This window comes from Phalacrocorax aristotelis, chromosome Z (assembly GCF_949628215.1).
Source record: "Phalacrocorax aristotelis chromosome Z, bGulAri2.1, whole genome shotgun sequence".
Classification (NCBI taxonomy): Eukaryota; Metazoa; Chordata; class Aves; order Suliformes; family Phalacrocoracidae; genus Phalacrocorax; species Phalacrocorax aristotelis.
The window spans coordinates 18,781,112-18,796,322 of record NC_134311.1 but is presented as its reverse complement, the minus strand read 5'-3'; the positions used below and the strand labels follow the sequence as shown (position 1 = coordinate 18,796,322).

Sequence of the window (15,211 nt, the reverse complement as noted above, 5' to 3'; positions counted from 1 at the left end):
AAATGTACTTTTACCCTGGACACTCATCATTTCCAGCTGCTCCTTCCCCTGACAAACTGATTACTCCAATGCTCTAATCTATTCAGCAGAGCCAATGTGGCAGAAGTGATGCAACATACCTTTGCACTCTGGGCTTTGCACATCATAACCTCAGCTGATTTTCCTGGAAGCAAATTAGAGATACTGATGCCACTGTGCCACAGGCATGCTGGCGGGGATGGGAAGCAGCAGCACGTGACCAGGAAGGGCGGGGGTGACAGTGGGGTGGCAGCAGTACTGGTCCTTAATGAAGGCAACTGCTGGCAGGTTGGGCAACTGTCATAGCCTGCCTCACTTCAGCGCTTTATAGCAGAGGAGATGGAAATGTGCATGTGTCTGAAGTGACTTGGGCAGCTGTATGACTAAATGATCAGGCAGTGCTCATTTCTTTCCACTCATTTTTAATCTCAGCAAAAACACCAGCCACTCAACTGTACGAGTGGTGCAATAATTATAATGTAGCTGGCCACAGCATTCTGTGAGAGATCGCTCAGTGCAACTGCTAGAGAGGTGGCGGGAAGACAGGGAGTGTAGTTTATTCAAAAAGCCCTGCATGCCCGTGGCCTAACTTATGACGCATGTTATTGTCAATAAAACCCCAGGTGAACAACTTCCCACTCTCCTCAACCAGCCCTATAGGAGAGAAACAGCCGATTGCATGTGGCTTACAGGAACAAGAAGAACCACTGTGTCTACAACAGAGGTGTGAATGGATGTTTTGTTTTGTTTGGCTCATCTGCACTTCCTGAACTGTGCTTTCACTAGGCCAACGAGATTTTGGTAGTAAAATTATTGATTTTTTTTTTTCCCCTCACAAAACCTCTATTGAAGGTAGCAGCTTGGCAGCAGCTTGCACAGTGTTGCTTCTTGGGTGTTGTCATCTGCATTGCTGCCAAAAGGCTGTCAGTGCCCTGAGCCAAAAGCCACTGTTTGCTCAGACCTCTGAGCCAGGACACACTCACTCACTGCAGCAAATCACACTGAAATTACATTATTGTATGTGTTATACAATTGTATGTGATGCAAAGCAGTGGGGAAATGCCCTGGGAGTCCAAATAAAGCCCATCACAATAAAAAGACTTGTCCTTTGGATAATTTCTTGGTAATGAATCGATTAGATAATCTAGGCTGCTAATATTTACTTTTTGACGGGGCAGATTTTCTACCTACTTTCTTAATAAGGTTGCCAAAATGTGTTCTAAACTGATGACAGATACAAAGACAAATATGTTGGAGGAAACATCAAGACTTTATTTTGACTCATAAAAGATCTGTGTTTCATTTGCTCAGATTGCACGTCCTCATTATTCCGCAATGACAGCAAAACTTCTGGGCACTTAATGTTACACTTTTTATCCCAGCATGATTGATAAGAATGCTGCAGTGTCCACTCACAAGGCGGTGGCTGTTAGCCTGCATGAAAGCTTATTTGCTTATGAAATTTTTGTGTCAAGTTCAGTGTAGGGAGCCCCTCCTCCTGGGACTTCTGCCATCGCTGGTGGGACCAGTGTGGGATGAGCAACCACTAGAAGCACATCTCCTCATCCAACAGCAGTGGTATGTAGCTTTAAGTGGTGGTATCACCATAAGTAACAGCTAGCAAAAGTGGTTAAATAGCTGGAGTTTTAAAATTTTCCCAGTGAAGGTACATTAAGGAAGGACTTTGCGATGGGAGCGGAACTGTTCTGCTGTGTGGGGCACTTCCCCAGGCACAGCCAGGAAAGGGCAGTAGCGGAAATCCTGCGCTGTAATAATTCAGTGGCTAAAGCAGCATAGCTGTTACACACTCACCCATCCGTGTTTGGGGTGTATTGTAACAAGTTTTTACTTGTTGAAAAAACTGTCAGAGAGAAAAAAAAAAGTTGTTCTATGATTTAGACATTAACATCTTTGTTTTTCCAGTGTGATTTGAATACAGCTGTTTCTGCAGTACGTTCTTGCACATTGTAAAAGAAAGCCTGTATCAAGTCAGACCAGATAAATGCCCACACTATGGAAATCAAACTAGCTTAAAGATTTCTCAGTCTGAGAGCTGAAAAAAAAGCAGGTAGATTTCAGAACGACAGAAAAATAAGCTTTTGGAAAGAACACTGTATATACTGTATAGTGTATAGTACACGGTACAGTTGTTACTCTATGTCTCCAATACAGAAAGAACCACATTTTTTCACCAAATGCAGAAACATAAATGGAATTTCTACTATTAGCCTAAAGAGCTTATTATAAACATTAAAACAGACCCAGGATTCACTGCCTCTGCCTCTTACAGCTGAGTAGAGCTGATTCAATAAAAAATAAGTGAATGGGAAAAGAAAAATATTAAGCAGAGAAAGTGAGAGAGAGATGACGGAGATGATTTCTGTTTGTTGGTGGTGTCTGGAGACTAATTTCACTATACAAAACAAGGAGGAAAAGTGTGTCAGCATATAACCTCGCTTTTGCAGGAGAAAAATTAATATTGCTCTTAGCTTACTGTCCATCTTATTCTGAGGCCTACTTGCTATGACAGACATGCTTCCAAATTCAACATTAAAGGCTGTCACAACTTTAAAAGAAATCTGATTTTTATAGGTTGGAAATAGTAATACAGCTCTGCACTAGGCGACTCGATCTGCTTCCTGAGGGAACACAAACCAAAATAAAAAAAAAAAAACTACAGGACAAATACAGCTTTCTCTGATGCTCACGGTTGAGTGCAACCAGAGTTGTGTGGAGGCCGAAGTTATTGCTGCTGGCACATTTGGTCTGTCTCACTTATCTGTGCCGATGGCTCCTTGGGGAAGCACAGAGGTACAGGGCAGGTGTACAGTGAGATTGCCTCAGAATATTCTTGCAGTCTCCAGTGTTGTTTCACTTTGCACAGAATAAAATTACAGAAAGCAGTAGAGGGAACAAGTAGTAATGTCAGTAAAATTCGTAAAATATGATTCCAAGCATCCATCAACAGGCCTCTCTACGATGCTGGGCTGTCTTACAGACTCTTCTTCATATATCTGGTGAAAAATTAACTACTTTTGGACAGGTTACTATTTAGCAGACCAACTTTTGGATCTGGGTTACATCTGGCAGCACAAGAAGGGAAATGGAGGCAGAGGATGGGCTATAGGCAGAAGGAGGGAGTAACTAAGTATGGGAGCTCTCAGTAGCCAGCTCTGAGCACTATCCCACTCTTGTGCTTTCATTAGTTCAATTAGACACCAAACCACAAGTTGTTTTCATGTGAGGAGTTACTGTGATGGTCAAAGAGTAATTTTAGAACCAGAAATGTACAAAGGGACTTGGAAGAGAAACGTGGAAGATGTATTCCCACAATCAAGAAGTTTCTTTCAGCTCAACACACATCTTCCTTACAGCCATTACTGTTGATCAGACTCTTTAGAAGGTTGACCATTTCCAAATCAGCTAAGGCAGATTTTTTTCTTTCATGTGTGCTGTTAGTGGCATTGCTTAGAACTGTTTTGTGGGAAAATATAGGGTATCTCTTCATGCTAGTATCTAAGTCAGTGTCATAAAGCATTTATTTTTCACATGACTCAACTGTGAGACAATGTTCATGGTTCATTACATACATCGGAGAACCAGCTGTTAGTACAAGCCAACTTTCCTTCCACCTTGCCCCTGCTCCAGAACATGGCCACGCGCGCATGTTGCCACGATAGTAAGCTGTAAGCGCAGGAAGGGTTCAACTATGTTTTGCCCAGCGTGCCAGGTCCAGTCTGTAAAGTTGTAATGAAGTTACTCATTACCTTTTCTTCTTGGAAGGAGCCCTTATCTATCTATCTGTAGATAATGTGAAGAGCTGGTTTTTAATTTTGTGCTTGACAGCACACTGGAATGATTTTCCTTTAATCTCCTGCTAAGCACTGCTAAAATGCCTACTCAGTGGAAAATTACCTTATCAATACCATTAAGTGAGAACAGCAGTTGAAGAGGCCTTTATTGTACAGGCCAAACTACCTGTGTTGCCACAGACTAATAAATCCTCGTTATGAAGGTTATATAGAATGTCACATGTCCAGAATAGGATGCACTTACTATACCATCATGCGTCATAACATGAGCTTGCTGTTTGCTGTGTAAAGCCTGGGAAAAGGTATCTTTTCAACTTTAAGAACATAATGAACGTTTAAGCACTATCCAAATAAACACAGTACAGAAATTGGCAAGGCAAGAAGGTCACAGACACAATAAAATACATTGGCACAGGCTCCACACACAATGGACAAAAGGAAAAAAAAATGGGAGGGGGAAAGAGCTACCTAGGCTGAATTCACAGAGGCTGGCACCTAGTGAGCCTAGTCAGTATGAAATGTATATGGAGGGCAATAATTTCTAGGACACTCTCTTCAAGGAGCTAACTTCCGATTTTTTTGGCACAGATGTCTACTTAGTAAACAGACATCCAAATCAAGGCAGTTACTCCTTCCACCCACCGTAACACTCTTGGAAAGGTGCTTGGACCTTCCAGGAGAGGGAAGGTTTTTGGCACAAATACTGCCCGTTGCGGGCAAGAAAGGTGAACTGATTCATGCAAAGCATGTGTAACTTCAGTAGGGGATAGCTGGAATATTCTTATACTCTTTTATTAGAAACACAAGCTTGGGGAAGGCTTCGCTAACATAGGATTGCCTTGAATCCCTGCCTGAAGTCTGCTTGCTGAGATACTGACCACTTCTTTGTAAATTATAGTAGAGATGATACCAGGTACAGAGGAAAGACAAAAGCTTCTGATTATTCTATATATCAGTAGAAGCCACCAGGAGGAAAACCAGAAGGTCTAAAAACCAGCTATGTACGTATCAGTGAAAGGCCTGTATTTTGGACAGGAATAGTTACTGGCATCATAACATTGGGTAAAGTTCATGGAACATACCCCTGAAAGTGCTCCTGGATTAGTGCATATAGCGTAGACTGTTTTGTTATATCCATTTGACTGATTTTTTGTTAAAATTCAGGAAGGCTACTGATAAATAGGGAATAACTTAAGAGAAAATTAAATTAAAGTTACTGGCATGTATTTTGTTGTGGCTGTTCCCTGAACAACAGGTTATCATGAAGCTCTAGAATTATAAAATTATATTGCATTGATTTTATAACCCAAGAAAGCAAAAAACCCCATCCCTTTTGTAAAGTCCCATTACATGCAACCATGTTTAGCAGAAAGCTCCATGGGGTTTAAACCATAAACCTGGAAGTGTCAGATGAGATTAGTCAATTTTCCCACTTGAGCAAATTTGCATGTCAAACTCAGATAGTCTCACCAGGCAAACTGAAAGCAGGTGCTGGCAAAATCCTTTCAAACAACATTATTCCTCTGCTGTTTACAGAAGCGCACACACACACACACACACACACACACACACACACACTCAGCACAAAAGAAACTGTTTGCTCAGTTTTCTATTTAAATAGCCAGCCTTTTCATTATCTTTATTGCATGTCACACTTGCTCTGTGAATGCAAAATCTCATATCTTCTTGGGCGTAACACCTCACTACCAGCTGCAGCTGATCCAGCTGAGCAATAGCCCGCGAAGGCCTGGAGAGCACCAGCCAGGAGATTTATTTAGCGTTTGTCAGCTGACTATGAGCTTGAAACTTGGAAATGAATGTACGGGCACAGCAGGAAGCAGAAAGCATTATGGCACACCTGCAGGAAGTCTCAGGTCAAAGCATTAAAATCAATGCTAAAAATTAATTCTTGTAATGCAAAGAATTAAAATTGAACACATACACACAAAACTGTTCATCTTTTCTACAAGTGTTAACAGGAATTACTACCTTTTATGCTCTGATGAGAGGTGCTTCCTCTTCTTGGAGTACTAGCTGCATCCTTCACACCAATGGTATCATAAACTTGATACCCCTCAGCCCAGGCCAGTTCAGGCAAATAATAGGGCAGAAAAAACTAATTTGGCAGAAAACAAATTCAACAATCCCTCAAGCCAACCAGCCTCTCCACACCCACATTACTTTCCCCCCCTCCATTCTGTTGTGAAAATACACAAAAAAATAAGAACTTGAAATATGGAGGAGGGGAGAAACAGAAAGGACTCTTCCCCTTGACAGCAGCCTCAAGACAGATGAATTCCCAAACATCAGAAAATCATGCCTATAATATACTTCCAGGTTTCCACCCCACAGTGACTATCAGCTACTTGGTATGTGTTCATACTAGTGAGGTGGATAAAACCACCTCAGATTAGTCTCGCCAGGCCAGGATGTAAGGACTCCACTGGCGGGACATCTGCAGAATGTATGTGGAAAATCAGGTCTGGTGTATGACTCCTACTCGCAACCACCACCGTGTCTTCGGGGTTTCACAGAATCACAGAATCATGGAATGTCCTGAGTTGGAAGGGACCCACAAGGATCATTGACTCCCAACTCCTGGCCCTGCACAGGACAACCCCAAAATTCACACCATGTCTCTGAGGCATTTGTCCAAGTGCTTCTTCAATGGCGTCAGGCTTGGTGCTGTGATGCCACCCTGGGGAGCCTGTTCCAGGGCTCCACAACCCTCTGGGGAAGAACCTTTTCCTCATACCCAACCTAACCCCCCCGGCACATCTTCCTGCCATTCCCTCGGGTCCTGTCATCAGTCACCAGAGAGAAGAGATCAGCACCTGCCCCTCCTCCTCCCCTTGTGAGGAAGCTGCAGACCGCCATGAGGTCTCCCCTCAGTCTCCTCTTCTCCAGGCTGAACAAACCAAGTGACTTTGGCTGCTCCTTATGTAACTTTTCCTCTAAACCTTTCACCAACTTTGTGTCCCTCCTGTGGACACTCTCCAGTAGCTTTATATCCCTAATGTACTGTGGCGCCCAAACACCCACAGCACTGGAGGTGAGGCCGCCCCAGCGCAGAGCAGAGCGGGACAATCCCCTCCCTCGCCCGGCTGCAATGCAGGGCTTGATGCACCCCAGGGCACGGCTGGCCCTCTTGGCTGCCAGGGCACGCTGTTGGCTCATGTCCAACTTGCCGTTGATGAGAACTCCCAGGTCCCTCTCTGTGGGGCTGCTCTCCAGCCTCTCATTCCCCAGTCTGTGTGTACAGCCAGGGGTTGCCGTGCCCCAGGTGCAAAATCCGGCACTTGCCCTTGTTAAACTTCATATGGTTGGCGATATCCTCAAAATTCATTTTGTGAGAAAGAAAATCGAACAGCCATTTGTTTGTTTGGTGTTTTTTCTCCCTTGGAAGTGGCACACACATGAACCAAAGAAGGTTGGGCCAAGACTGTTACGAAAAATAATGGGGTCACCAATTACAACTAGAGAAAACATAGTGATGTGACCCTGTTGCCTTCCATACATGTCTCCCCCAGTCTGGAAGTACTGCAGTACTACACACTGCCCAACTGTGCACTGAGTTCTGAACAGTACGGCATCCTCCTCCTTCCTCCAGGAAAAGAAGGGTAACAACTGAGGAGCAGAGAAGAGGTGGCCACATTGAATTGCATTGGTGAACTGAGGTGACCGCAGGTTCACAAGCGCCAGTTGCCACTACTTTCTTTGGAGCGTAATTTGCTTCTCCTCCATTTGAGACACTGTTACACCTTTGTCCAGACTTGCCTCCCCTGGCATGCTGCCCCAATGGGCTAAAGGGCCACATCCACCTCTGATTACTCATTCACTCTCGCAATTATTCCACTTGCTTACGGCTAATGATGAAGGCTTAGCCTGCCTGTTTTTCATACGGCACATGCCAAATACTCTCTCTCCCTTTGTTTTCCTATAGCAAAGCACATCCTTGCTGATGTGGTGGAGTAAAAGGTGACTTGTGCCATCAACTTTTTAAACCATAACCAGAGCTACAGACTTCTATTACTGATCAGAATTGAAGGGAGGGAAGTAGAGAAGAAGGGAGAAGATAAGATCGGCGTCCAAAATGTTGCTTAAGCTGTTGCAACTGTTGAAAGAGAGCAGGGAAAAGGATGGACAAAGAAGAAACAAAAAATAACTTATTTCAGTAGCTTTCCTGGGGAACCAAGTATCACAATAATCTCATGACAGCTGAGGAATGAAAGGCAGAGGCCGCTACAGGGAGCTCAGTCAAATCTCACAGACTTCTGACAGACCATGCTCAGCTGGAAACTTGCGCCAGTGCATTACAGAACACATAAGATGCTCTCAGCTGTCTCAACATTAGAATACTCACCCAATATCCTTTAATAGTGCTCTCAGGTGATACCTCCTTAACTCTAAATTTGCTCATACTGTTGCAATCTGGAAAGACCTCAAGTACAGCTGAGTAAGAGGAAGTACATCAGCAAGATGCAGTTCCTAACCCTTTGAGTTGGTTACTGTTTTGCACAAACCTTGTATAGTGAGGTATGAGCCTGCTCAGATCATGAGTACCATGTTTGACTAAAACTGATGGATGGAATTGGGTTCATCCAAATTATACTTCCAAGTCAATCGTTTTTAAAAAATTTATTTAAACAAAGTAGGTACATTTCACAGAAATGGTTATAAAATGCATAGCATATTATAAACAATACTGTTACTTCACAGATACTAGTCGTTATCCTAAATATTGATTTTTGAAAACTAATCAGAAATGCGAAAGCTAAAATCCCCAGTTATCACACCTTAGGCACTGTGAAAGCAGGTGTCCACTTTTTTCATTTACTCTACCGATTGTATTGCTACATCATTAATTCGCAAGTTCCTGTTACGTGGAAATATCTGGTCCCTGGAGTCACATACCAAGAGTAGATTTCCATCAACTGGAACACAAATTGCACTTGCTCAGCCAACCAAAACCCCATGCAACTCCAAGGAAAGCTGACTGAAGGTCTTCACACTGATTAACTTCATGGACAGAGACCATACAAGTAGACAAAAAACCTAGCAGTTCTAAGTTGTGCAGATATGTCACACCCATACTGCTATTCATAAGCAACTTGCAGTCAAGTTGGCAAGTCCATACATATTTCAAGCTTGACTCCAATGGAAACTGAATGCCCAGCAGAAACAGATGTTACTCTCAGTGGCGATGCAATGCCACAGAAAGTGGAATTGAGCCTTCTTACAGCTCCTGAGAACTGCACACACCTTGAACATTCAGAACTTCACATAACCAAACCCAGAGGTGTCTGTTATCTGATCTTTGGGATGCCAGGGCACAAATAAGTAAAAATGAAGAGCACAGCACCGATCCATAACCATAGCTGAGACAGATACCAGCTCATTCACATATACTTCAGCACAAGTTGTGACTGAATTCTTCCCATTTACATTTCAATGACAAAAGGCAGAAATCAAATGCTGAGGTAAAAGGAGTTGCACCAGATTTGCACTGGTGTAAGTATAGAATCAAGCAAGCTATAAAATCCATTAACTCACACACAATAGAGAAGGAAAAATCCCCTTATTTTTAAACATAGATACATGTAGATCAAAACATATATGCTTTCAAAACATAGACACAAGCTGAAGAATAAACTGACTTTCTGCATTATGACATGAGCTTTACCATAGTTTAAGTTCGGTTTGGATCGAAAATAAAGAAGCTTCAACTCTGGCCAGCAGAGCTTTTTTGGAACTGTTTGTGAAGAGAGAAGAATGAGGTCTGAAGCAGTCCAAGAACATTGGCGTTTCATTCACCATCTTCAAGTAGTTTTTGTAAGTTGTGCTGTATCTTAGAAAAAGAGAGAAAAATAATTAGAAGGCAGGAAGTGTTATACTGCATTTAATTAAAAAAAAAAAAATCAAGACATACTCTTCAATATACTACTTGCTGTGTGCACGTTTATTCTGTCACAACCGTTCATACCCATGGTATTCATGTTAAATGCTTTCTGCATTAGAGGCAAAGGAAACATCTGGATACGATCAGCCAGCAGACACCTTGCTTTTGCATTATCGGTATCTCCTGTAATTTCCTCCTATAGATTCTCTGCTTCATTAGGTAAGAGAAAATAAGGTATTAAAAAACTAGAGCTAGAAAGACAGGGGCAGGACACCCAATTATTTTGGACTTGATCAAAACCCAGTAAAAGCCTCAAACTTCAAAGTTGCAGCTCTTAAGTTTAGGTGGACAATTCAAATAGTTTTCTAACAGCTTCAGCTACACAGCCAGCTACGACGCAGTAAAATAAGGTCTTCTAACCATTAGCAGACATGTCCCATTTGCCAGATGTGTGTACTGATTGTGAGTTATCTTCCCTTAGTTACGCTGAAGGCAATGCCAGCCAGTCACATCCTCAAGGATGATTTGCACAAACCTATTTCACACAGCCTATTTATCCACCTTTCATCTTGTCCTTAAATGCAGGGAGTGGGGAATATAGAGGGTCACAACCGCTGGCACATGTGTTCTCTATATCTTAGTAACTAGCAGTCACTAGCTACAGCAGGTGTAGTTACAGCTACTTTCAGGCTTTAATTTGAGGGGCCATTGTACTTCTCGTTCAAGGACAACACTTCTTAATCCTGCCTTATGATTTCTAGGCCAGATGCACACCTTTTTCAAGAGGGGCATTTTGTAGAAAGTAAAACAGTAAGAAGCACCTAATTTTATAAAGGTCACTTAGCACATACACAGGAACTTCATTTTCACAGGCTACATTAGAGTAAGGGAAGAAATAAATTAGGCCATTTTTCTCTCCCCCAATTTAATGCTTTATCCTCTGATAGACATGGTGCATTTTAACAACCTGTTAAATACACTTAAATGCCAATGCAAAATTCTGCTAACCCGTGGTAATTCCTTGGCTCTCAGTTTGAAGTGGAGCTGGTAAAAATCACAAGGTCACACTGAAAGAGCCATTGCAACATACTCTTGTACCGAACATTTTTTGACCGGAGAGTAATTTTTAGTTTTTAACCTAGATAATTTCTGTGCTGTACTTCACAATGCTGCGGTTGCACAGGAAGCGAGGGGAGAGACAAGTTACACTGGAACTTTTAATGCTACCTTTGCTGCTCAAGCCAGCTGCAGCCAATTACTAGTACTTTTCACTGAGGCCTATGAAACAATTAAGCAACTGGAGTAACTTTGCTCAGAGAACACAAAGCTATTCGATTTCTAGCAATTTTGCAGGACAAGAGTAGGGTCAAACATCCTGTTCTAACCACTGCTCATCTAGATTAGAAAGGGCCAGGATGTGGCAATATGCAGCTACAGGCAATACTCATGCAGCTTGTATGCACAGCAGATGATTGCGTCTCGAGTATTTGGCAAATACAAGGTAAGACTTTAAGGGTCCATTCCTGTAGACACTAACTGAAAAGAGCACATGAGTTAAGACTCTAATTCAGGACAGAGGGTCACTTCTCTGGGAATAGCTGAATGATCCAACCATCCAGCTGCCTTTTATTCTGTCTCCAAGCAGAGACTATATAAGGGAGTGGGAAAGTGCTTAGCCCTGCTGCAAAGGGCTGGCTGGCTGGCTTCCCACTCAAATGCAGTGAAGGTCTCCTACGAACCATCTTGCCAGCCTGTCCCAGACAGCTGGAAAGTAGTAACCTCTTAAATGACCTAATTTGGCTAAAGTTTGTATCTGGTAATCATCTGCTAAACATTTTCCTCTCATATTCATATTGTTCTTATTCAGAGCACACAGAGGGGTTATGCTAGCATTACTCTAGACTTCCACCAACCCAGGGGGTGGAGATGTGGGGGGAATAGCCTCTTTTGGCAGTCTTTGTAAAACCTATGCCGCACAGGTAAACAGTGATATTATATAAACCTAGCTTTATGCTATTTGAGAAACTTCGTTTGGGAAGAAAAGGTGTTGAAAGACCTAGGTTTTAGACTCACTATTAGAAACAGAGGCAAAATAGCCCCTGTGACTTATGCACATAGGAATTCAAGTAACTTGTTTCCCTCCACTAATACTTTTTTCATGCTTGACCACTGTATGTATTCCCAACGCCTAACATTTCATACACTTGTACTGGGTGCAGCTGCCAAGGTTTGGGGGTAGGGGTGGGACAGGGGGCTACAGGGGCAACTGCTGCAGGAAGAGGCCAGGGGCTGCCCCATGCTGGACACAGCCATTCCAGCAGCCTCCAGTGGACCCACTGCGGGGCACAGCTGAGCCCCTCAGCCAAGGCGGTGGTGGAGCCTCTGAGAAAATGTGTTTAAGAAAGGGGAGAACATAAAAGAGAGAGAGGAGGAGAGTAAGAGGGAAGGAAACAGCAGAAGGAACATGAAGGTCTGAGAAGGAGGAAGGAGAGGAGGTGCTCCATGGCAGAGAAGGTGTCCACACTGCAGCCCATGGAGAGCCCACACCACAGCAGATGGGTATTTCCTGAAGAACTGTAGCCCGTGGAGGAACTCATGCTGCAGCAGGGGGAAAATGGGGGAAGAAAGGAGCAGCAGAGAGAAAATCGTTATGTACTGACTGTAACCCCCACCAGCCCCACTTGGGGGGCAGAGAATAGGCTGAGGAGTGAGGAGCGAAGGAGTGCAGTCGAGCCTGGGACAGGGAGAAGGAAAGGTATTGTTTTATCATTTGTCCTTATTTCTTATGACCCAAATCTATTTTAACTAACACGATATTAAACTGATTTTCCCCAAGGTGAGTCTGTTTGGCCTAGAGGTGGTAACTGGTAAGCAATCTCCCTGCCTTTATCTGGACCCATGAGCTTTCCTATCCTGTTTTCTTCCCCCGCCCTGCTAGGAAGGGTGAGTGAGAGAGCAGGTGGTTGAGCATATGACTGCTGGACAAGGTTAGCCCACCACAACACCTAAAGTGGAAATAAGGTCTACACACCCACTAATGTTTTGCATAGGTTTCCAATTTAAGCCAGCAGGTGCATTTAGTTTTGCAATTAGAGAATGGTAAAAAGTAAAGGTCAGGTATAGGGAGTATGCAGCTGGCGCAGCAGCATTTGTTAGTTAGTAAAGTGAAACAGGCAGATTCCAGCCACTCCATATGAGGAGGCTGACTACATATGAGTCACATACTACATATGAAAGCCAGAATCATTACTCTTAATCAAAAAACCCCAAAACTCAAACAGAAGTCCCAGACAGAAAATTTCATCAAATAGTAATAAAGGTTAAGTTCAGAATCCTTAGCCTTGATGAACAACAAAAAAAATTTAGGTCTTTACACGCAATAATGGCCCCTGGAGTGTCCAGTTTATTAGTATTCCTGGTGGTAAGCCTCAGCTCAAGGCAAAACATTTACACATACCAATGCTTGTACTTGGGATAATTTATAGTCCAAAAAACTATTCCTTTGTCTAGAAAAACATGCCAGCTTCTGGTATAAAATCTGGGGGTAACCTGGCACTTTTCAAAATACAGACCACAGAAATTCAGCAAGAATCTGATTAGTGTATGAGCATTTACATTATATTGTAGGAAGTTACCTTTTCCAATTTTATAAGATTAGCAGTTAACTCATCACAAAGGGCATCAGCATTAATTTGCAGATGAGATCCCAAACCTTGGTGCACTGGATGTCTGTCAAATAGAATGAAGCAGTGTGACGGAAGTGAAAACGAGGATAACAGAACAGAGAGATACATTAGATGGGAATACAATGGTGACATCGTGAACTGTACTTGTTTGCAGAAACAAAGGCCTAAGTCACTTTTGTACTCTTGACTACATTCTTTATGTGGCCTCATACTCCAGAAGCTTGGATGGAAACCTTTACACCTATTTGCAGTGGAAGTAAGTTGTAAAGTTGCGTAAGTTCCATGACCTGTGCCCTGCAGGAAATCAAAAAGCCCAACCCCTTGATGCTGTAAAAATGCACATTAGATCATCCTGTATCTTGTACTGTTTGGGATCAGAGCAACAGAAAACAGGACTTTCTCATGTGACAGTGCTTCAGAAGACAGGCAGAGCACCCTGCTAATCAAAACATGCTAAAAAGTGGGGAAATGGCTTTTGGCATTGCCTAATATTAGAGGTAGGTTTACCCCCCTCCTTGCATTATTGGTAAAATATAAATGCAAGCCTGCTTAAAATAAAGAACCAGTTCCTCCCTATTCCTTTATTATCAAGAATCTAGCTCTGTCTTCTGACACATGCATACAGGTCCTGCTGCTTTCCACAGAGGACAGCTGAGTGCAGTTGTATCCTAAACAGCATGGTCATTGTTCAATATGACCACAAGTGCATTGTCAGAGTGACCTGTTTGTCAGGGATGGGTCATCAGAGAGAGCTGAATTAAGAAGCACCCTTATTCAAGAACTTGCTACAGGTTTGAAACACTTTGCAGACTGTTCTACCCAGCCTGGGTACAGCTGTTTTGAATTTTATTTTCCCACTCTGTTTTTCAGGTGGTGCTTCTCCAGCTGTCAGCATTCCTGCTCACGCTGCATGTGGTTGCAGGTTTTGCAGTGAGATTTATAAATGACTTTTTAAGCCATGTTTTTCAGAGCAGCTCATAAAAAACCCAAAAATCAGCTATACGAAGGGGAGAAGAGTTAATGCAAAATTTAATGGTGAATGAACTGATCAGTATTCTCAGCAGTATCCAGTTCACTGCCTTCTGTCCTAAGAGAGGAACAGGAAGCTGATACAACTTACAATGGCATGCTGCTGTGGTGTATGCCCCTGCACTGCCTCTCCATTTGATGTCTGCATATTTCCCATCCATTCAACATGGAGACTAAAAAAATAAAAATATGCAAGAGCATATGACATCCATGGCTCTAGCTACAGAATGGAACTGTCAGCGGAACTATGGCCCCTTTCCCTATTTCCTCTTCAAATACTCGAAGAACCTTGACTTAGTGTATTTGGATATTTTGTTTTGGTTTTGTGGTGTAGGGATTTTTCTGTTTTTTTTTGTTTTTTTTTTTTTTTTTTTAATTTTTTATTTTAGCAAGGCAGAATATCAGTTTCTAAAGAGGACAGAGGCAGGCCAAAGCTTCAGAAGACATTATACAGAAAGTCATGCGTATTAGCCCAAAGATTATGAACTACCTTCTGTCATATTACACTAATGAAATGACATTAGGATTGGAGACAGAAGTTGCACCTTTTCCACAGAATCATTGCTCTGGAAAGGAACTGCTCACTTCAGCATCTCACATTTATGTTACAGCTATCTGTAACATTCTCAAGGCAGCAGTACACCATGATATATCATATTTGTACTAAAAGTCTAAAACAGAAAGCTGTGAGATGAGACTAGTACTACAAGAACTACAAGAACTAAAGGACGCTGAAGTATCACAAGGGCACTACAGTAGCACAGTAG

General features: G+C 42.6%; 1 protein-coding gene across 2 annotated transcripts in view; it reads right to left on the bottom strand.

The window, feature by feature from the left end:
- Positions 1-8,452: 8,452 nt before the first annotated feature.
- The window catches only part of GRAMD2B (GRAM domain containing 2B), a 46,316-nt gene continuing 39,557 nt past the window's right edge, over positions 8,453-15,211 (bottom strand). For both annotated transcript variants that reach the window (XM_075078720.1, XM_075078721.1), the window contains exons 13-14: positions 13,365-13,458; positions 8,453-9,678 (exon numbers count right to left, since the gene is read on the bottom strand). In XM_075078720.1, coding sequence (XP_074934821.1) covers positions 9,637-9,678; positions 13,365-13,458 — 136 coding nt within the window. In that variant the 3' untranslated portion in view covers positions 8,453-9,636. The remainder of the gene's footprint in view (positions 9,679-13,364; positions 13,459-15,211) is intronic.